General features: G+C 42.1%; 2 protein-coding genes across 2 annotated transcripts in view; both read left to right on the forward strand.

The window, feature by feature from the left end:
- The window catches only part of LOC309562208 (uncharacterized protein), a gene marked incomplete at its 5' end in the record, with an annotated part of 1875955 nt that overhangs the window by 1040943 nt on the left and 811234 nt on the right, over positions 1-23778 (forward strand). The gene's annotated exons all lie outside the window — the stretch shown is intronic.
- LOC309561645 (complement factor H-related protein 5-like) overlaps positions 1-23778 on the forward strand; it is a gene marked incomplete at its 3' end in the record, with an annotated part of 218867 nt that overhangs the window by 157959 nt on the left and 37130 nt on the right. The window contains exon 2 of the mRNA XM_082265642.1: positions 3829-4011. Within this exon, the coding sequence (XP_082121768.1) occupies positions 3829-4011 (183 nt within the window). The remainder of the gene's footprint in view (positions 1-3828; positions 4012-23778) is intronic.

Genomic DNA, 23778 nt, shown 5'->3' on the forward strand with positions numbered 1-23778 from the left:
CTTACCAACACCTGAACACACTATAGGAATAATTCCACAGCAGTCTGGTCCTTATCTGTAAGTGGCAAGTTAATGAACACTTTAATCTCTACTGCAAAGGATGTTATCATGCCTATGGATCCCACTGTGCAATATTCACTTAAGAGTTCCTTAAGAGGCTACTCCGGGATTAACTGTTACCTGTTGTTGCCCACACTCCACACATGGGTAGGGGGGGACCTTTCTAGCCATTAGACTACCTCACTCGCCATCTTGATACTGATATTTCTTGTAAATCCCCCTGATCCTTACAGTGTTTACTATGAGATTGTCACTACTCTGAAGGGACACAATAATGCTAAACGCTTGCACTGTAGATTGATATTGCTCTGGTGAGCTCTCTACATGACAGCTGTCCCATCATGAATAGCAGACAAGCTATACCTCACTTGTTTTGTGCGCTATCAATGGGCCCTAGTGTCTGCAGATTTTATTATAACAGTGTTGTTATAGTGGTGATTTTTGTAAAATTGTTATTTGGTATTGAATCCACTAAAATTTGATACTTTTTGATATTGCATTATCGTCTGGGGTCACATTATACCAACTTTCTTTGGGTTGTATACCCACCTTTTTTTGCTGTAACTAGTAGTTTCTTGGTATGTAGAACCACCCTCTTCTAAGGTGGAATGGCGGATGCATAATTTTAGTCACTCCTTGATCCTCTGCCCAGAGGTTGAGTCTGTTCTTTTTTAGTTTTGGTCAGTGTCACGTACAGTACCTTCGTTGGAGGCCGAGTTGACAAGAGGGCTACCCTTGCGGCTTTGGTCCGAGCACCCCTGGAGGTGGTGACAAAGGTTCAAGGCTCAAAGAAGCACGGGTTCTGGTAGCTTGATAGCAGGTGACTGCCACAGTCAGGGATGTAGTCAAGGTGAGCCGGGGTCATACACAGTAATACAGCAGGGTGGTCAGGAGGCAGGCTGGGTCAGTATCAGGGAAGCAGGCAGAGCAAGGTCCAGTAGCAAGCCGTAGTCAGAACCAGGAGATCAAGCAGAGAATAGTCAGAGGCAAGCCGAGGTCAGAATCCACAGAGTGAGGATATGAACAAGCCGGGTCAGCAAAGGAAGATCAGTCAGCACAGGTATGGACACAGAAATGCAGATCAGGGGAAGATGGAGAACATCCAGCAGCTACTATCCATCAGGTTCTCCTCTAAATAGGCTGTTTGGTGCCAATGTATGAAGATGTGTGCGCTGGTGCACAGGGATGTGCCTATGTGTCAGTGCATGCGGGACATTAGCCTGAGCTTATCTGTGTACTAGTACATATGCACGAGCATTAGCTGTATGGGAATGAGCAGTAGCTGAAGAATTAGCATTAGTTGTAAAAGTATTAGCATTAGCTGCAGAAGAATAAGCATTCGCTGTATGAGAATAAGTATTAACTGAACTAGTTTCCTGACAGTCAGTGTCAGTACTGGTAGCATGAGGCGATACCTGAACCCTATAGAGGTTGCACAGGCCGTCCAACTCCTCCAGGATGGCACATCAATGCATTCCATTGCCAGAAGGTTTGCTGTGTCTCCCAGCACAGTCTCAAGAGCATGGAGGAGATTCTAGGAGACAGGCAGTTGCTCTAGGAGAGCTGGACAGGGCCGTAGAAAGTCCTTAACCTATCAGCAGAACCGGTATCTGCTCCTTTGTTCACAGAGCCTTACAAAATGACCTCCAAGAAGCCACTGGTGTGAATGTCTCATGACCAAACAATCAGAAACAGATTTCATGAGGGTGGCCTGAGGGCCCGAAGTCCTCTAGTGGGCACTGTGCTCACTGCACAGCACCATGGAGCTCGATTGGCATTGGCCATTGGACATCAGAATTGGCAGGTCTGCCACTTGCACCCTGTGCTTTTCACAGATGAAAGCAGGTTCATCCTGAGCACATGTGACAGACATGAAAGGGTCTGGAGAAGCCACGGAGAATGTTATGCTGCCTGAAACATCATTCAGCATGACCGGTTTGGTGGTGGGTCAGTGATGGTCTGGGGAGGCACAGACCTCTACAGGCTAGACAATGGCACCCTGACTGCCATTAGGTATTGCGATGACATTTTTGGACCCATTGTCAGACCCTATGCTGGTGCAGTGGGTCCTGGGTTCCTCCTGGTGCACAACAATGCCCGACCTCATGTGGCGAGAGTTTGCAGCCAGTTCCTGGAGGATGAAGGAATTGATACCATTGAATGTCCCTCAGGTTCACCTGACCTAAATCCGATAGGACACCTCAGGAAAAATATGTTTCCGCCCATCCGATGATACCAGGTTGCTCCTGTTTAGGAGCTTAGTGATGCCCTGGTCCAGATCTGGGACGAAATACCCCAGGACAGCATCCGTTGTCTCATTGGGAGCATGCCGTGAGATTGTCAGGCATGCATACAAGCACGTGGGGGCCATACAAATTACTGAGTACCATTTTGAGTTGCTGCAATAATATAATAGCAAAATGGACTAGCCTGCTGCATCATTTTTTTTTACTTTGATTTTCGGGGGGTCTTTGAATTCTGCCCTCTGTAGGTTGACAATTTAAATTTCCATCAAATGATGTGGCATCCTTTCGTTCCGAACACATTACCCAGTCCATATCAGTATAGATATCGAGAATGATATTTTTCCCATGCATGAGATTTGATGTGCTTTCAAAGTGTTATATTAATTTTTTGAGCAGTGTATTTATTTATTGTATATGTGTATATAGTCACTCATATATGGTATATGGATACGTCTTTTTAGAGAGATTGGTAAACAAGATAATTGGTAGTTCACATTTGGTATTGGAATTCTGTTACTAATAAGGACATTTGAGACTGATATATTTGTTTATGTAGTGCCCCTATTGGTTTTGATTTATAACTCAAGCCCCCCTGTGGGGGCTTTAAATCATTGCCTATGGAAAATATAGAGTAAAATTGTATTCTCTATGGTGTCTTCATTCAGAAAATATATACTATAATGTGTGGGGTTTTAAACTACTTCAGGCCTAAAATGCTTTTTTAAACATGTGTCCAAAAACACAAAAATGGCACTGACAGTAAAAAGGGTAATTGAATAGCTTTGTCAGGCTTGTTATTAGATTGACTCACTCACATCTCACAGCATTTGCTCATGAAAAGTCCCCACCATGCTGTGCATCTTTTGCACTGGTATACTGCTGGTCCTAGTCATTTCTATTGATGGGGCCAAACTCAGTCAAAAACAAGTAGATATTTATGTCTAGATCTTTCCTATGAATGACTGTAACCTCTATTCCCCAATGTAGGAATCACCCGCTAAAGAGCCACTAGTGAATTTGGTCCTTTTTCCTCTTTGTAACATACACAGTCAGGCACACAGCATTTTCTTCACTCTTTTATTGGCTCGCAGAAAAGTCTAAGGGTTCTTTTTAGGCTATTTATTGGAACAGGGATGGGGGATATGATGGGGATAGGAAACATGGGATGCCCCTGGTGAACTGCAACTGAAACAACTTGAGGACTGCTAAACTGAATTTACCTAGCATCCTAATCTAAAAACTAGGAGGGTGCCACACCAGTTTTAGAGGTAATCAAATGAATGATCAGGAAACACTAGCATATCGTAATATACTATTAAAAGGTTGGGGACAAGGTGCAGCAATTACTAAAGATCTTTCCAATGAGCTGCAATATAAAGAACATAATTATTACTAGAAAATATAGTATACCAAAATAAAAACAAATTAGATAAAAGATAAATTAAGGTTAAGTACTTGCAGCATTTATAACTTTCTTGTTACCCTGAAATGAATCCATTTTATTTTATTTTTCTTTATAAAGAACATTGTGGAAAGCCAAGCAAGATGGAAGGAGCTACACTACAAGGTAACTGGAATGCTGAAACATATTCGCCAGGAACTGTTGCAACATTTACCTGTGTCAATGGATATATCCGGGATGGAACCATTAGGATGGCCTGCATTGAAGGTTCGTGGTTGGACATTTCTAAAGGACAGTGCAAAAGTAAGTTGTTAATTATCATTAATTTAGTAAATTATATAATGGTATAGAATCTTATGCAATAGAACATTATAAAAAATATACTATAGAATTGTAATAAAGTAAAATGTATCTGTTTTTCACATGCACCTTGTCGAATGTTATAAAGGAAATGTTTTACTTTCTACTCTAACCCTCATAAGAGATATACAAGAATTGACCAACTATTTATCACTCAGAGAGACCTACCACATCTCACAAATGCTGAAATAGGCATCATATCTGTCTGAGATCATTCCCCCACTTCAATTATTTTCAACCCCACCAAACACAATCCCCCAAAATGTATTTGGAGACAAAACACATCTTTGCTAACAGACCCCACTGTACATTCACACATACAGAAATCCATCACCAACTTTTTCCACACTAATACTTCCACTGAAGTTGCAGCCCTAACAGCATGGGAAGCCCATAAAGCAGTAGTAAGAGAAGAACTCATCAAATGGGGAGCCACGCAGAAAAAGGATTAGGAAAGCTAAATTAATGAACTTTCAGCTAACATACCTAGATTAGAACTATTTCACAAGCACTCCCTATCAAAAATATCAGAAGACAAACTGATAAACAATAGGAAAGCCCTACAGCAGATCTTAGATTTAAAATCCAATCGATCCCTGTTTTTAAGAAATCAATATAATACGAACATAACGACAAAGGAGGCAAATTTTTAGCCAAAGCCCTGAAAGATGCTAAGGCAGCTGGTACTATCTATTGTATATGTAATTCAAAAGGAAAACTAGTTTACGATTTAAACAAAATTGCAGACTGTTTTCAGAAATTCTACACAAATTTGTACAACCTAATTCCCCAGCACAAACCAACTAATTTATCTAAAAACAGAGAGCAAACCATAAAATAATTTCAAAATAAATGTAAAATACCTAAACTTCATCATCTAAGGACATAGAACTATTAGAAAAACAAATTTCTGAAGAAGAAATTTCTGCAGCTTGGAAAGATGGGGATTTGGCACAAGCTTCATGGGCATCATCAGGGCTCTTTATTCCTCCCCCGAAGCACGGATTAGATATCAGGGCTATTACTCTGACTCATTCCCAATCTCTAAGGGGACGAGACAGGGGTGTCCCCTATCACCTCTTATTTTCGCGATCGCGATTGAGACTCTCGCCCTTGCACTCAGATCCAATCCAGACATCAAGGGGGTCACCTGCGGCACCCAAGAACATAAATGTGCGTTATTTGCAGACGACCTGCAAAGTTTTGGGAGTCCCTAAACTTTGTCTCTACTATTGTGCAGCGCGATTAGCTCAGCTCTCTGTGGTTTACTCTAGATTTGAAAAACCAGACTGGATACAAATTGAGAGACAGGCAGTCCCCTCATACACTCTGGATTTCCTTCTCTGGAGTCCGCCCAGACTCAGACCTCCCATACTGTCCCCAGTATTGTCCTCTTCCTTCGCTTTGTGGGATAGTCTATGGCAGTCCTCCTCTCTTACTTCCCGTATGAGACCACTTTCACACTTATTCCATAACCTGGCCTTCCAACCCGGTATGGACATCAAGGCCTTTCAATGGTGGCTGGATAAGGGAATTTATCGTATAGGACACTTCTTCACTCCCAAGGGCCCCTTCACACTCAAATATTGCTCTGACAAGCTCAAAATGCCACTATCAGAAAAGTATAGATTTCTGCAAATCTCTCACTTTCTTACAACCATTTCGAAAGATGAGACACCCCCCTTCTCCTTCACAAGCTATGAGGTATGGTGCTGTAATTCAGCAGAGCAGAGAGGGGGCATCTCAATATTCTATCAGTCACTGATATCCGATCAAGAGAAGCTTCCATATATGCAGGCCTGGGAAAGGGATCTGGCGTTCACCTGGGACATGGAGGAATGGAGTAGAGCTGGCTTTCGCTCCTTTCAGGGGATCGGAAGTGTTCCTTTAATGGAAGCGGGCCTAAAAGTAATGACCCGATGGTATCTTGTACCAGTTAAACTACACAAGATGTATCCCTCTTCCTCACCTTTATGCTTCAGGGGATGTCAGATGCCTGGTACTATGCTACATGTTTGGTGGGAGTGTCCTAGACTAAGAGGCACATGGAACAGAATTTTTCACATGATATACAAAGTTACCGGTCACAGGCTTCCCACCACTGCCCCTGTTGCTCTTCTGCATTCGAAGCTTCCTGGCATTCCGAAATACACCCAAACATTAGTTCGCTATATTCTACTGGGTGCAAAACTCTCCATAGCGGGGTCCTGAAAATTATCCAGGGTCTCCATCAGGAAGATACGAAATAAAATCACCTGGATAATGACCCAAGAAAGGATGGTCAGTGTCCTGACCAATACGGTACCCAGATTTGAATTAATCTGGGAGTCCTGGGCCAAATATGTAGGTGTCTCACTGGTACCCGGAGTGACCTTGAATTAGATTGCCTAATTGTCGTCTCCTGGGGATTGGCTGTACCCTCTTCTTTCTGTCCTATTCTCTTCTCTTTTCTCTTTCCTTTCCTTTTCTACCTCTGATCCTCTACTACCTAGTACTTCTCTGGGCCCATGGCCCCTCTTCCATGTTTTTGAGAGGTAACTACTCTTTATTACGTTAAGTTTGATGGGGGAGATAGCACTCTAGTTAGCTATCGTACTGTACAAGGTGTATTCTGCTTTTGCTTGTCCTATTTTTTCTTTTTACCATGTACAAATTAGCCTCCCTGTTGGGAAGAGAGCTAGTAGACAGGTTTGCTATTCTTGAAGCTTTTTTAATTGTACTTTTCCTGTTTTCTCATTGGCCATTAAATTTCTGGTGTTTTCTGTACTGCTTTGCTCTCAGGAATGTTACCGTATGGACCGGAAGCCTTCATTCTTTTGATTGCCTTGTACTATTATTATTGCTATTTCTCCAAGTTATGTTACTTTCTCAACATTTTTTTTTTATTGTATTTTGATGCTATGTTCACTTGTTCTTCTTGAATAAAAATTATTGAAAGAGAAATTTCTGCAGCAATCAAAGAATTAAAGTCAGGGAAAAGTCCAGGACCCGATGGATTTACTTCCCAATATTATAAACTATTTTTAACTTCACTAGCTAAACCATTAGCAGAAACATTTAACTCCTCAGAAAGCAAACAAATGTATCTAATAACTTTCTATTAGCTCAAATCACAGTTATACCCAAAACTGAAAAAGACCACACAGAATGTGAAAATTACATAGTTACATAGTTAGTGAGGTTGAAAAAAGACATCAGTCCATCCAGTTCAACCTATGATGTTTGTGTGTGTTTGCTGTTAACCGTACATTGTATACCCCTGTATGTTGTGGTCTTTAAGGTGCCCATCTAATAGTTTTTTGAAACTATCAATGCTCCCTGCTGATACCACTGTTTGCGGAAGAGAATTCCACATCCTTACTTCTCTCACAGTGAAGAACCCCCTGAGTATTTTAAGGTTAAACCGCCTTTCCTCTAGTTTTAGGGAGTGGCCACGTGTCTTATTGTATTTCCTTTCTCTGAATAGGTTTTTCCATATGCTAGGGTTGCCAGTACAATATTTGTACATTGATATCATATCCCCCCTCAATCGTCTCTTCTCCAGAGAGAATACGTTCAGTGCTTGTAGTCTTTCCTCATAGCTGATGTCCTCCATTCCCCTAATTATTTTTGTTGCCCTTCTCTGGACTTTCTCCAGTTCCAGCACATCCTTCCTGAGGACCAGTGCCCAGAACTGGACAGCATACTCCAGATGTGGCCGTACCAGAGTCTTGTAGAGTGGGAGAATATTCTCTTTATTTCTGGAGTGAATCCCCTTTTTTATACATCCCAGTATTCTGTTGGCTTTGCTTGCAGCGGCTTGGCATTGCATGCCACTGCCAAGCCTGTTGTCTACCAGTACCCCCAGGTCCTTTTCCATCCTAGACTCACCCAGAGGTTCCCCCCCTAGTGAGTAGCTTGCTTTCTGGTTTCTGGCACCCAGGTGCATTACATTACATTTTTCAACATTAAACCTCATCTGCCATGTAGTTACCCATCCCATAATTTTGTTCAGGTCCACTTGTAAGGTTTCCACATCCTGCCCAGAAGATATTGGCCTGCTTAGTTTAGTATCATCCGCAAATACTGAGATTTTACTCGATATCCCCTCCTCTAGATCATTTATGAATAAATTAAACAGGATTGGCCCCAGGACAGAACCCTGGGGGACCACGCTTTCCACACCCGCCCAATCTGAGTACTCCCCATTAATCACTACCCTTTGCAACCTCCCCTGGAGCCAGTTCTCTATCCAGCTACTCACCTTATGGTCCATACCTACCTTCCTTAGTTTGGACAGTAAGTGTTTGTGGGGAACGGTGTCAAAGGCCTTTGCGAAGTCCAGGTACACCACATCCACAGGCTTACCTTTATCTAGGTGGCAGCTCACTTCATCATAGAAGGTTAATAGATTGGTTTGGCAAGAATGATTTTTCATGAATCCATGCTGATTACTACTAATAATACCGTTTTCATTACTAAAGTCTTGTATGTGGTCCCTTAATATCCCCTCCAAAATCTTGCAGACTACTGATGTTAGGCTGACCGGCCTATAGTTACCCGGGATATATCTCTGTCCCTTTTTAAATATTGGTACCACGTTGACTTTTTTCCAATCAGCTGGCACCATACCCATCTGTAAACTATCCTTATAGATCAAGAATAATGGTCTGGCAATCACCTGGCTAAGCTCTTTAAGAACCCTCGGGTACAAGCCATCCGGTCCCGGTGATTTATTTATGTTAAGTTTCTCTAGTTTAGTTCTAAGTCTATCTTCTTTTAGCCATGGCGGTATTTCCTGAGGTGTGTTGTTTAGTTTGGCCTTACAAGCTGGGTCAGTGTAGCCCCCCAATTCTTTTGTGAAGACTGAAGAGAAGAAATTATTTAACACTACCGCCTTTTCCCTGTCCTCTGTGGCCAAAACTCCCTTATCGTCTTTTATGGGGCCAATGTGTTCTGGCCTCACTTTCTTACTGTTTATATACTTAAAGAATTTCTTGGGGTTCTTTTTACTCTCTTCCGCTATATGTCTCTCGTGTTCTATTTTAGCTGCCCTGATTTCGTCTTTACATTTCTTATTACACTCTTTGTAATGCTTGAATGCTGCCAATGACCTCTCAGTCTTGTATTTTTTGAAGGCCTTTCCTTTAGCATTATTATGCATTTTTATGTTGGAGTTTAGCCACCCAGGGTTTAGTTTTGCTCTTTTAAATGTATTCCCCTTTGGAATGCACAGGTCAATCCCTTTGTTAAGTATGCTTTTGAAGCACTCCCATTTCCCTCCGTGTTCCTTGTTCCCAGGGTTCTATCCCATTTGATATTTTCTAGCAGAGAGTGCAGTTTTGGGAAATTGGCTCTTTTGAAATTCACTGTCCTTATATTGCCCTTGTGTTTACTATTACTATAATAAATACTGAAACTAATTGACCTATGGTCACTGTTTCCTAATTTGTCCCGTATTTCTATATCCGTGAGCAGGTCTATATTGAATACTGAATTGTAATCCAATAACGCTATTAAACATCAATTTAAAACTTCTTGCGAAAATAATTGAAAACAGACTTAGACCTCCTCTTCAAAAACTCATTGGGCCAGAACAAGTTGGATTCATGCCTGGACGTGAATCAAGAGACAACAATATTGAAACACTAAACATGATCCATAAAGGCCTCTCAAGGAAAATGGAAGACCTTCTGCCCTCAACAGATGTGGAAAAGGCCTTCAACAGAGTGGTATGGGACTACGTGTTTATGTAGCCCTCAGCTCCCGTGGGAGGCGCCTGGATCTATGCCCCCACCTCCAGCACCAGTTATTGTCGGAGCCACTGCGTAAGTTCTGGAAGTATGGGGACTTTTCCCCATATTTCCCCCCCTTCTCCCATTTTTCAATAACCATCATTCAATACAATGTTTCTATACGCATATACTCATTTATTTTTATAGATATGGATCATACACCGACTCTGAAGAAGTGGCAAATCTTTTCCACGAAACGCGTCAGCTATGGATGTTATGATGTCATTTTATTACCCTGTTACTATTGTTTTATTGCCATGCTGGTTTTTTGAATCTGGTTTTGTTGGGGATATTTGTTTGTTTTTTACCATTCTAGTATCATATTATCCAACATCATGTTTGCAATACATCATGTTTACTCCTTTTTACATATATCAATAAATGTGATATTTTTGTTTCACCAGCCTTGTCATGCCATGTCTCTCATTCAAAGTCCCAACCTTCTTTATTTTTCATTTGACATTAGGGATGGAGGTGCACGGTCAATCCCACCGTGCGCTTCATTTAAAGTCCCGCCCTCCCCCCTCTTATAGCTGATTCAGGGATGGAGAGACATGACTTTGACTGACAGGTCTATATACTTATGTTTCACTGTGCATTGACCGCACATGATGGCGTACACCCTTTAGCCCAATGCACTGTGTCAATACAGATTCCCTCCGGACCAGTTGGGGGTTTCTTTGCACTCTAGTTACATGTAATAGCCTGATATATTTTTATTACATTTTTCACATTCCAGATATATGCAAACATTGGATACATATCTGACATCATCTGCTGGCTGATATGTTGTTTTATATATACTACTCAGTTTACCCTAACATTGCTGGCTGGTTGTTGTGGCTGTTCCCTTTGTTCTCCTCGGGAGCTGCGATGTGTGGTGGGTGCCCTCCTCTTCTCCCTATTCTCTTCTGAGCACGGTGGATCGGGTGGGCGGTCCCGCCACACATCGGCGTCACGTCCTGCGTGTGACGTCATTTGGCGCCAACACGCCGATGGCTGTTTGTTCCTCCTGGTGCATAAGAGGAAGACCGTGAGACGGTGTGGCACTACGCCTTCCGTTTCTGCGGCTCCATACTTGTGCACTATGTGACGCTGGGTACTTGAGGGTCGGCGGTCCTTGGCGAACCCGTGCCACACCTCCTTCTTTTTGGATTTATTCTCCTTTTGGGTAATTTCTCATTCTACCTTCAACACCTCATTTTCTTTTTACACACTCCCCCCCCCCTTTTTTCTTTTTAGCCACCATTGCAGTGGCAATATCTAAAGGCACAGTGGTCAGTCGGGCACACCCGACTTCATTTATTCTTTTTCACTTGATCCACATCTTCTCCAGCTCACCTTTATATCAGCCTATCCTGGGATTACATTCCAATTTCATTCCACCCCACTCACTTCTTAGTTATTTCATTCACCTTTTCATATTCCCCTTCACCATCTATATCATGGAAACAGCATGATGCCTTTTCTATATAGTATATACCTACTTACAACTACTACTTATTTTTACTCATTCTATACAGATATACTCTGGCTACTCAGCAACATTCCAACCAATTTTACCCATACTCCTTCCTATGTGTGATGCCTTTCGCCTTGTCCGTGGGCCCCATGTGCCCTCAGCTCCCGTGGGAGGCTCCTGGGTCTATTCCCCCACCTCCAGCACCAGTTATTGTCAGAGCCACTGCGTAAGTTCTGGGAGTATGGGGACTTTTCCCCATATTTCTCCCCCTTCTCCCATTTTTCAATAACCATCATTTAATACAATGTTTCTATATGCATATACTCATTTTTTTTTTGTAGATATGGATCATACACCGACTCTGAAGAAGTGGCGAATCTGGTCCACGAAACGCGTCAGCTATGGATGTTATGATGTCATTTTATTACCATGTTACTATTGTTTTATTGCCATGCTGGTTTTTTGAATCTGGTTTTGTTGGGGTTATTTATTTGTTTTTTTACCATTCTAGTATCATATTATCCAACATCATGTTTGCAATACATCATGTTTACTCCTTTTTACATATATCAATAAATGTGATCTTTTTGTTTCACCAGCCTTGTCATGTCATGTCTCTCATTCAAAGTCCCAACCTTCTTTATTTTTGTTTATAACATGTGAGCACATGATGTCTTGGATACCTTCCCTTTACAAAACCCCCAAGCTAGGATTAAAGTGAATGACACTTTTCAGAACCAGTCGAAATAAATAACGGGGCTAGACATGGATGCTCTCTATCTCCTCTAATATTCATTATAATACTAAAACCCTGAATTAGAACCATATAATCACAAACAGATGTACACAGTTTCTCAATAGCAGGTAGAGAATATAAAATAGCAGCACATGCTGATGATCTTCTATTTTACATCTCTCAACCATGTATCTCCATACCTAACTCAAACAAGACTTTTCAACATTTTAAATACATTTTCGATTTTAAGATAAACTTCACTAAATCTGAAGCCATGGACTTATCCCTTTCTAGAGAGTTAGAACAATTGACAAAAGCCAATTGCCCATATAGATGGGAATCAAAAAGTTTAAAATACTTAGGCAATAAGCTCATACTTAAGCTTGAAAACTTATTAGAGAAAAAGCTCCAACCCCTATTGAAGGGAATAGAGGCTGACCTAAAAGCATGGAATTCTAAAAAAATTCATGGGTTGGTAGACCTGCCATTTTAAAAATGACTATACTACCCAGACTTCTCTATTTCTTTCACGCTCTCCAAATAGAAATACCCTCCCCATTTTTAAAGAAAATTGACTAGTATCCAAAGCAACTTTATTTAGGCAAATAAAAAAAACATGCATACAATTAAATGTACTCACTCTACCCAAAAGTACGGTCGGAATAGGACGTCCAGATTTCAAGAAATGTTATAACGTGACCCACCTGACAAGAATTATAGATTGGCATTGCCACTCCAGTAACAAGGATTGGGTAAACTTAGAAAAGTCATGGTCACACTTACAGATACAACACCTGCCTTGGACAGACCCAGTGACTAGGGATTATTGAACGGTTCGGGTCGACCATCGGTTCGACCAGAACATTGGGTGTTCAAAATTCTGCGGAATTCCGAACTTTTGCGGTAAAAGTTTGGAATTCGGTCACCAGAACCGCCCAAAATGCAATGGGTCAGGAAGTGGGCTTTAAAAGCCTGTGATTGGCCCAGAAACATCAGTAAAAGCCACTGAAGGGGGCAGGAGTCTGCTAGGAATGTGATTGGAGTGACTACGGGGTCCAGAGGCCAATCAGGAGTGAATAAGCCCCCCAGTATATAATATAGCCCCGCCTAACCTCTAGCACTGTAATACAGAGGCTTTTGAAGAGAGTGGAAGCATGTGTGTTTCACCTGCTGTATGGAGCTGTTCTTTTAGTGTGAGGAAAGGGATATGCAGTGTAGTTAGGGTACTATATCCAACTATAGTTAGATTCAATAATCTAGTTTCTGTAAGGATACTTTTAAGTGTCAGGGTGACCGGAGTTTAGGGTGACCTAACTCTGCCATGCCTGGGTGACCGAACTCTGCCACGTCAGGGTGACCGTAGTGTAGTGTAGCTGACTCTGCCATACCAGGGTGACCGAACTCTGCCATGTCAGGGTGACCGTAGTGTAGTTTAGCTGACTCTGCCATACCAGGGTGACCGAACTCTACCATGTCAGGGTGACCGTAGTGTAGTTTAGCTGACTCTGCCATACCAGGGTGACCGAACTCTGCCATGTCAGGGTGACTGTAGTGTAGTTTAGCTGACTCTGCCATACCAGTGTGAACGAACTCTAACATGTCAGGGTGACCGTAGTGTAGTTTAGCTGACTCTGCCATACCAGGGTGACCGAACTCCAACATGTCAGGGTGACCATAGTGTAGTTTAGCTTACTCTGCCATACCAGGGTGACCGAACTCTGCCATGTCAGGGTGACCCCACTATGCAGAATGCCTGCCTCCAAACGCCTTAAAAAAATGCCTGAAACAAAAACGCCCAGGTGTGAAAGTAACACCCTCCCTGCGCTACTGAAATTCTAAGAAAAATAATCTGTTTTTTTTTTCTGGTTCTGGACATGCTACAGAGCTGAAACTTCACAGGTACACTTTTTAGACCCCCCAAACACTAAATCCAAAGAAATCTCATTTTTTTAAAATCATTTTTTCAATAATTGGCTCTTTATCAAAAACGACAATTTTTAAGAACTTTTTTTTGCCTGATTCTTAGTCCCTAGGGCATGACCCAGAACCCTAGGCACTTTTTAGGGGCATTTATTGGGTTTTAGGGCTTCAAAATTGTGTTTTTTGATTCCCGAAGTTCGGGTCCCATTGATTTCAATGGGGTTCTGGAATCCGAACCAAACTTTCGGGAAATTCGGGTGTTCTTTTCAAAAGTTCGATCATCCCTCCCAGTGACAATAAAAACACACCCACTTATCAATGCCACACTTGTGGTGTTCCATAAAGTAGCTAAAAAAAACAATTTATCCTTAACTCCTGGCCCACTGACTGCCATTGCAGACAATCTAGATTCCCACCAGGTCTTAACCACTTAAGCCCCGGAGGATTTTCCTGCTAAATGACCAGGGGGTATTTTGCGATTCGGCACTGCGTGACTTTAACGGACAATTGCGCCGTCGTGCGACGCTGTACCTAAACGAATTTGACGTCCTTTTTTTCCCACAAACAGAGATTTCTTTTGGTGGTATTTGATCACCCGTGCGATTTTTACTTTTTGCGCTATAAACAAAAAAAGAGCATACATTTTGCAAAAATAACAATATTTTTCACATTTTTTTATATGAAATTCCCCAAAAAAAAAAATGTAAAAATCTAAATTTTTTAACATTTTTGGCCAATTTGTTTTATGCTACATATGTTTGGTAAAAAAAATCGCAAAAATTTGATTGGTTTGCGCAAAAGTTATCGCGTTTACTAACAAAGGGAAAGATTTTTGTCATTTTTGTTGTTTTTTTTTTTAACGTGTAATGGCGGCAATCTGCGATTTTTTTTGCGGTACTGCGACATTGGGGCGGACAGATCGGACCCTTGACTGACATTTTTGACACTTTTGCGGTTACCAGTGACATTTCTACAGTAATCAGTGCTATAAATATGCACTGTTACTGTAAAAATACACTGGTAGTGAAGGGGTTAACTTTATTTGGGAGGGAGGGGCTGTGTGTGTCCCTAGGGGCGTGCTTTCTACTGTGATTGGCCGTGGCTTGAGCTGTAAGGACACTGATCAACGGATCTACATACTAGATCCATGTGATCAGTGTTTTTACAGCGAGGAGAATGACAGGTGGCTTGTTTACACAAGCTGCCTGACATTCTTCCTCTCCCCCGACGATCGCCGAGTGACCGGCGGACATCGGGTCCGCTGGTCACACGCGCGGGGGGGGTCCGTGACCGCGCGGGAGCGGGAGCGCACCTCCGCGGGCGCGCGCTCGCTCCCCAGAGCCTCACAGGCGAGCGACGTAGGCCTACGTCACTCTGCCTGTGAGGGGCTGACAGTAAATATACTGTGAGCAGTCGGCAAGCGGTTAAAAATAAGTGCATACCTGTCACCAAAGATAATACTCTATTGTTAGCACACCATTGCTTCCATAAAAACAAACTTCAGTCAGGCAGAAGGTTTTTTATATCTTAATTAGGGTTGAGCGAACACAGACTGTATTATTCGTGTTCGTACCGAATAATTGGATTTTTGTTACCCGAACACGGACCCGAAAACTTTACTGTATATTCGGGTAAAAATCCGTGTTCGGTCATTTTATTTCCGGGTTTTGTATGCATTGGCGCACTTTTCATGGCGGGCTTTCAACAGCCAATCAACAAGCGTTTAACTGGTGTGCCTTAAGCCATCCCAGCCATGCCTACAAATGTATTAGTTGCTGTGATTGGCCATCTGAAGCATGTGACCAAGTCTTTATAAGTTCGAGACCGAGCGCCGCTACGTCATTCTGCTGTGTAGTTCAGGGACAGAGCACACATCATACGTGCTGGCTGCTGATTAGGGACAGACAGGCAAAAATCATTTGTGTCCGGATAGAATTGAGGGACAGGTCGGAGTGTGTTAGGCAGGGCGAGTTGTAGGGCATTTTAGGGCGAGGCTGCTGATTTTTAGGGTCAGTTTTCTACAATCGATTTTGCTGTGTGGGGGGGGGGGGTTTGCAGTGACCGATCTTATCAATCCTTTTAGGGAGAGGCTGGAGATAGGCAGGTGTCAGTGGTCCACATCGATTTTGCTGTGTGTGGGGTGCAGTGAAAACAATCTTTTTTGCCCACTGAGGAGGAGGGAGAAAAGTCTTTTTCTATCAGTCACTGTGTGCAGCGTTTTTCCTTCAGTGCTGCTGTGCTGACTCTGATCATACACTGCTGTGTTCAGTGTTCACATGTGCTATTATTGAGTGGCTTCAAAAATCATACACTTTTTTCTATTCCACTATTCAATATACAGCCTTGGGTTAAAAAAATTAAATTGTGGCATAGTCTGTACTAATCTAGTTAAAAATTATGCTTGAGGTAATTGTAGCCGTATTAGTGCACTTGCGACAGAGACCATTGAGTACTGTCCATGATACTTTTTTTATTTGCACTAACATACAATTTTTCAGGACAAGCTTTCAGGGTATGTCCCCTTCATCAAGATCCAAGCAGTACTGATTCACAAAATGTTAGCAGCATGGTAAAGAAACACAAAATCTCTAAGCCAAAGAAAAAAAAAAGGAAAAAACCAAACAAACATAAGTTAAACTGGCATGGTAATAAAACTAGCGTGATTAGTGAGATAAGATAGAGGGAGAGTTGAAGACAGGGGAAGGTGGGGGGGGGGGGGATAGTCACGGAGGGGGTCGTAAAACTGTAGGATAATGAGTAAGGAAACCCATATTTGTTATTTTTTGTGTCAAAAAGAAGTATCATTCTTAGTTCAAAAGTTTTCCTTTCCTGCATGGTTCTGAAATTCCCTTTAAGAACTAAAACATTGAGGTCTTCTATAGTGTGGTTCGGTTGTGAAAAATGATGTCCCACAGGTGCACAGAAACTATCTTCTTTATGTTCCTTGATGGTATGTCTGTGCAAATTCATCCTCGCTTGCAACTTCTGTCCTGTTTCGCCTATATAAGATCCTTTGCTACATATTTTGAATTGGATGAGGTACACAACATTATTGGAGGTGCAGTTGTATGATCCCATAATATTAAAGGTCCCATTTGTGTGTGTGACACTTTTAGACAGATTGATCTGGTTGCACAGTTTGCAGCATTTTTTAGGGCAGGGTTTGCTCCCATTATTTGCGACTTCATAATCAGAATGAAGTTTTCTGCTGATTAGTTTATGTCTGAGGTTGGGTGGTTGTCTGAAAGCCAATATTGGAGGTTGTTGGAATATTCCTTTCAGAGTTTCATCTTCTGCTATGATGGGTTGTAAATCTTTGATTATCTTTCTTATCCCTTCTAGTCCTGGATTGTATGTGGTGACTAGAGGCACACGGTTATTTGTTTTTTTCTCTTTGTATTGGAGAAGATTTTCCCTTTGGGTTTTCAAGGCTGTGTTTATGCCGGTGTTGATGGTTTTGTCTTTGTAACCTTTCTTACGGAAGGAGTTTGCTAGTATTCTGAGATGTTTATCTCTGTCTTTTGGGTCTGAACAGATTCGGTGGTATCTGATGGCCTGGCTGTGTATGATGGCCCGTTTAGTGTGTTGGGGGTGAAAAGTGGAACTGTGGAAATAGCTGCATCGGTCAGTCGGTTTCCTGTATATCGAAGTATGAAGCTTGTCATCTCTGATGTATACTGTGGTGTCTAGGAAGTTAGCATGCCTGCTAGAATAATCCATTTTAAGTTTGATAGATGGGTGAAAGGTGTTGATCAATGAAAAAAATTGTTTGAGATTTTCCTCACCTTCTGTCCATATGATGAAAATATCATCAATATAGCGATAATATCTGTATGGCTTATGTTGTATGCTGTTCAGGAATTTGTCCTCCAGATCAGCCATAAATAAGTTTGCATACTGGGGTGCCATTTTACTTCCCATAGCAGTACCCATACACTGGAGATAGATGTCGTTATTGAAAGTGAAGTAGTTGTGTGTAAGAATGAATTCGATGAGCTGTGTAACATCCTCAGCACTGTATTTGTGGTTTGGTGTGGATGATAGGAATCTGTGACATGCAGCCACTCCATCCTTGTGAGGGATGTTACTATACAGCGATTCTACATCCATAGTGACTAGAAGTGTATTTGGTGGTAATTGTTGTATATTGTTAAGCTTCTTAAGAAAGTCAGTTGTGTCTTGAAGGAAACTCGCAGTATTCATGACTAATGGTTTTAAAATATTTTCTACAAGGCCTGAGATATGTTCAGTAAGTGTATTCATACCTGTTATGATGGGTCTGCCTGGATTTCCTGGCTTGTGAATCTTGGGTAGCATGTAGAAGTCCCCAATTTCTGGATTATCCGGAATAGCATTGATAAGTTCTGAATGTAGGTGGGTTGGTGTAGTTTTAATGAGACCTTTTAATTGCTTAGTAAAATCCTGGGTTGGATCATAATCCAGTTTTTTATAGTAAGTAGTATTTGCCAGCTGCATCTGGCCTTCTTGTATATATTTGTTTGTATCCATCACAACGACTGCTCCGCCTTTATCTGCTGGTTTGATGGTGATGGCCTGATTATTGCGCAAATTGTGTATAGCTGTTCGCTCCAGTGGTGAAAGGTTGAATAACGTTTTCTTTTGCTGGGTGGATATCAGGGATGTAACTCGCAGTCTGAAGCTGTCAATATAGGTGTCCAGTTTGGGGTTGCGTCCTTGTGGAGGTGTGAAGTTGCTGTTCTTTTTCTTTTTGTCACTTTGTGTTGTCCTAGGATAACTTTCATTTCTGTCTGAAAGCTTGTCCTGAAAAATTGTATGTTAGTGCAAATAAAAAAAGTATCACGGACAGTACTCAATGGTCTCAGTTAAAAATTACAAACTTAAAAGGGGAATTTTTTTTTCCCCTCCATAGCCTGCAGCAGAGCTGAATGATATAAGACACTGCTGTTCACATGTGCGATTGATAAATCACACCAATTTTATATCATATTTTCTATTCCGCTATTCAATAAAAACCTTTGGGTATAAACAATTAAATTGCGGGATAGTCTGTGTTGGTAATTTTTGGGGTTCATCTCATACTTCTGAAGATTTGAGGGTGCTGCCTGTTCCGTACTCCTCCTACTCCTCATCCTGCCTTTAGGGGTACAAAAAAAAGTAATTGGGGCCTAGTCTTGTTCTGTACGTGTGAGATACATACACTTTTTTTGATAATATTTTCTATTCCGCTATTCAATAAAAACCTTTGGGTATAAACAATTAAATTGCGGGATAGTCTGTGTTGGTACGTGTGAGATACACCTTTCCAATTTTTGGGGTTCATCTCATACTTCTGAAGATTTGAGGGTGCTGCCTGTTCCGTACTCCTCCTACTCCTCATCCTGCCTTTAGGGGTACAAAAAAATAGTAATTGGGGCCTAGTCTGGTTCTGTACGTGTGAGATACATACACTTTTTTTGATAATATTTTCTATTCCGCTATTCAATAAAAACCTTTGGGTATAAACAATTAAATTGCGGGATAGTCTGTGTTGGTACGTGTGAGATACACCTTTGCAATTTTTGGGGTTCATCTCATACTTCTGAAGATTTGAGGGTGCTGCCTGTTCCGTACTCCTCCTACTCCTCATCCTGCCTTTAGGGGTACAAAAAATAGTAATTGGGGCCTAGTCTGGTTCTGTACGCATGAGATACATACACTTTTTTTGATAATATTTTCTATTCCGCTATTAAAAAAAAACCTTTGGGTATAAACAATTAAATTGCGGGATAGTCTGTGTTGGTACGTGTGAGATACACCTTTCCAATTTTTGGGGTTCATCTCATACTTCTGAAGATTTGAGGGTGCTGCCTGTTCCGTACTCCTCCTACTCCTCATCCTGCCTTTAGGGGTACAAAAAATAGTAATTGGGGCCTAGTCTGGTTCTGTACGTGTGAGATACATACACTTTTTTTGATAATATTTTCTATTCCGCTATTCAATAAAAACCTTTGGGTATAAACAATTAAATTGCGGGATAGTCTGTGTTGGTACGTGTGAGATACACCTTTCCAATTTTTGAGGTTCATCTCATACTTCTGAAGATTTGAGGGTGCTGCCTGTTCCATACTCCTCCTACTCCTCATCCTGCCTTTAGGGGTACAAAAAATAGTAATTGGGGCCTAGTCTGGTTCTGTACGTGTGAGATACATACACTTTTTTTGATAATATTTTCTATTCCGCTATTCAATAAAAACCTTTGGGTATAAACAATTAAATTGCGGGATAGTCTGTGTCGGTACGTGTGAGATACATACACCTTTTGATATCATATTTTCTATTCCGCTATTTAATCAAAACCTTTGGGTATAAACAATTAAATTGCAGGATAGTCTGTGTCGGTACGTGTGAGATACACCTTTCCAATTTTTGGGACGCATCTCATACTGCCGAGGATTTGAGGGTGCTTCAGTCTGCCTCCTGCCTGTTCCGAACTCCTCCTACTCCTCATCCTGCCTTTAGGGTACAAAAAATTGTAATCGGGGCCTAGTTTGTGTTTGTACGTGTGAGATACACCGTTTTGAAAAATTTATCCTATTCCGCTATTCAATATACACCCTGTTTGAGTGTAAAAAATTAAATTGCGGGATAGTCTGTATCGGTACATGTGAGATACACCTTTTTAAATTTGTTTGGCGCATCTCCTTCTACCGCCGAGGATTGCAGGGCGCTTCAGTTTGCCTCCTGTTCCCAACTCCTCCTACTTCTCTTCCTCATCCTGCCTTTAGGGTACAAAAAATTGTATTCGGGGCCTAGTTTGTGTTTGTACGTGTGAGATACACCGTTTTGTAAAATTTGTCCTATTCCGCTATTCAATATACACCCTGTTTGAGTGTTGTGAGGGATTAGCTCGGTGGCGGGTGTGGATGTCCCCTTGGGGGGGTGCGTTTTCCCAGAGAAATAGCCCAAAAGTGCTTGCAAACAACAGGTTGGTTTATTAATGGTGTTTTCTTCACCAGACTGCATGCAGCAAAAACATTCAAAATAAAATAAAACAGAAAATAAATCCTTGCCTCTGTGGGCAGCTACCTACTCACTCTGGAACCTACCTAAGAGTCTGTCCCCAACCTACTGTTGGGCAGACTTGGCTGATCATACAGCAGACAATCAATAGTCCATGTTTTAATATCTTCACAGGGCAAAACAGTCCTTTGTTTCTTTCACACAGAAACAATTCGTCTTCTCACCTTTGAGACGTCTTCACACTTGGTTACCCTCCCTGGCACACATTACTCCGGGGGGTCTTCTCCCAGGCCCACACATCCTGTCGGGAGGCACACGTCTGACTGTCCTCCTTCTCCCAGCCCACATGGCTTCAGGAGACAGCTTCCGGAGGCAGCAATCAATAGGACTTTCTCTGAACAAATTATAGAGGCCTTCATTTCCTCATTCCGAACAGCTGAAGGCCTTTCAACTTCCTGCTGGCTAGCTCTGTAGCCAACACCCTATAGTAATTAGTGAACTTTCTAAATCAGGTGGAAATGCATCTCCTGCCTGTGACTACATTCCCAGATTTACCTGACTTCCTGTCACATACCCCCCCCCCCTCTTGTTTCAACCCTCGGGTTGGGACACAGATTTCCAGACACGCATGTGTCAGGCACTGCTCTTGACACTCACTGATACGCCTCGTAGTATCTTCAAGCTTTCAAATGAAACTGTTTTTGTCATCTTCATTGACAGATTTCTCATAAATGTCACACAGTTTGTCTCTCATCTCATATACACATTCCTCAACTGCATTTTGGCATCATTTCGCTCCCTTTCAAGTTTGTCTTGCATACAAGTTTGTCCTATCCGCCATGGAGGACCGTGATCCATAGGCAACTCAATTGGGCTAGTCTTAATGTCTTCAACATTCTTAAACCGCCTCTCTCTGCAATCAACAAATGATTTCCACAACACTTTGAGAACCTCTGCTTCACTTAGCTTTGTTCCAAGTAGGGACTCTTGACGTCCCTCTGTGACTTGAGTTGCCTCTCCATACAGCTGTACACAATCATTGACTTTTTGTTGTAAAAGGGAATGATCTTCCTTCTTGAGCATGGCTTGCTCTAAGATGCTATGCAGAGGATTTTCCATTTGAGACAACAGGCTGTCACACATTTCTTCAAAGTGACCCCTGTTCCTTTTCCCAGAGACATCAATATCATTCATCAAACATTTCATATTCATAGGCAGATCTGAAGAAGCATTTGCACTCATCAACTTCTTTAACTTTCAAATATTTTATTTTAATAATGCAAAAGCAAGAACATAAAGAAGATAACAATCGAAACATTTGCAATCTGGGTTACATAAGATTGTTGTACAATAAAGCAGATCCAACATTGATGACAATGCGTAGATGAAGCTAGAGTGAGAAATACAACAGAGATGTATCTGGGAGCTGTGATACCAAATACGCAACAATTAAGTTAACAATAAGGAGAAGGACTGACTGCATAGAGTAATTACAGTCTAAATTGTGGCTAAAGAGTTCAAGCTCCCTCATAGCTGAGTAGGTGGGAGGAATCTACAGCATCGTCGGGTGGGTCAAGGACTGCATAGAAATATGGTACAAATTTGGACCTATCTAAGATAAAACTGACCCAGACTGCTGAACATAAGGAAGAAGAAAAGAACAGAGAGAGTGAAGCGAGAAAGGAAAGGTGAGGGAAGTAGAAAAAGGAAGAGAGAAAAAGGGGGAGGGGGAAGCAGCCGAACTCCAGAGAGGCACGCCCCAACCTCATGGCCTAAGTCAATCCCGGAACAAGGGATATTCCCACATAAGCTGCCCATGGTTCCCAAATAGTTACCGTGTCTGTCAGGGATGCCACCATCTTTTCTTGGGACATAATCCACGTGATTTTGTTTCTGATTTGTCTCATGGGCACCTTTCGTTGCTTCCAGGCTGCGGCAATAGTCATTTTTGTGCCCAGAAAAATAAAAAATATTAGTTGTTGCAGGTGTTTAGAAATCTTGGGCACTCTAGATCCCAGCAGGGCATAAGCCGCTCGTCTGGGGATTCTAAGTTCGGTGACTTTGAATAACATGTGGTGTACTCAATTCCATGTGCTCCGTAACCTCGGGCAATCCCACCACACGTGGAGCATGTCGCCAGGAACCCGGCATCCTCGGAAACATAGTGGAGAGGAGGAGGGAAACATTTTATGGACTTGCGTGGGTACTAAGTACCAGCGAGTTAAAACTTTTATATTTGCTTCTATCAAGGATATGTTTCTGATGCCCCTGAAAGAGCTGAAAAACATGTTTCCCCACTCCTCCACCCCCCACGCCTCCGCCAGATCCCTTTCCCATGCTTCCATGTAGGGTAGTTTGGAGTCTTCCGACATTAATGCTAAATATATCAGAGATATGCCACCCCTTTGTGCCGCTGAGTTTCCGCACCACGTCTCGTAGGCCGTAAAAGTAAATGGGGGAGTCATCCCTGTAGAGATCGAGCGCAGAAAATTAGAAATTTGCAGAAACCTATATGCTTCCGAGGTGGGCATCTGCAGTTTATCGTGACAATGTTTCAGAGTATATGGGCCCTTAGTGGTGAAAAACTGCCCTATGCGGTAGAGGCCTTTGTCGAGCCACCATTGAAATGCTTTGATGTTCAGGCCCGGAGGGAATTGTGGATTGTTGAATATATGTGAGAGCGGTTGGAGAGAGGATGTCAGAGCCGGCAGGGTTCGCAGAGAATCCCAGAGTGCAAAAGACGCTGAGAGTGTGGGGGACAGTATGGGTGGTCTTTGTCTAGGGGAGGCCCAGAGGAGGAAGTCCAGAGTGTATGTCGGGACCGTCTGCCTCTCCAT

Source organism: Pelophylax lessonae (genome assembly GCF_965119305.1).
Source record: "Pelophylax lessonae genome assembly, chromosome: 8".
Lineage (NCBI taxonomy): Eukaryota > Metazoa > Chordata > Amphibia > Anura > Ranidae > Pelophylax > Pelophylax lessonae.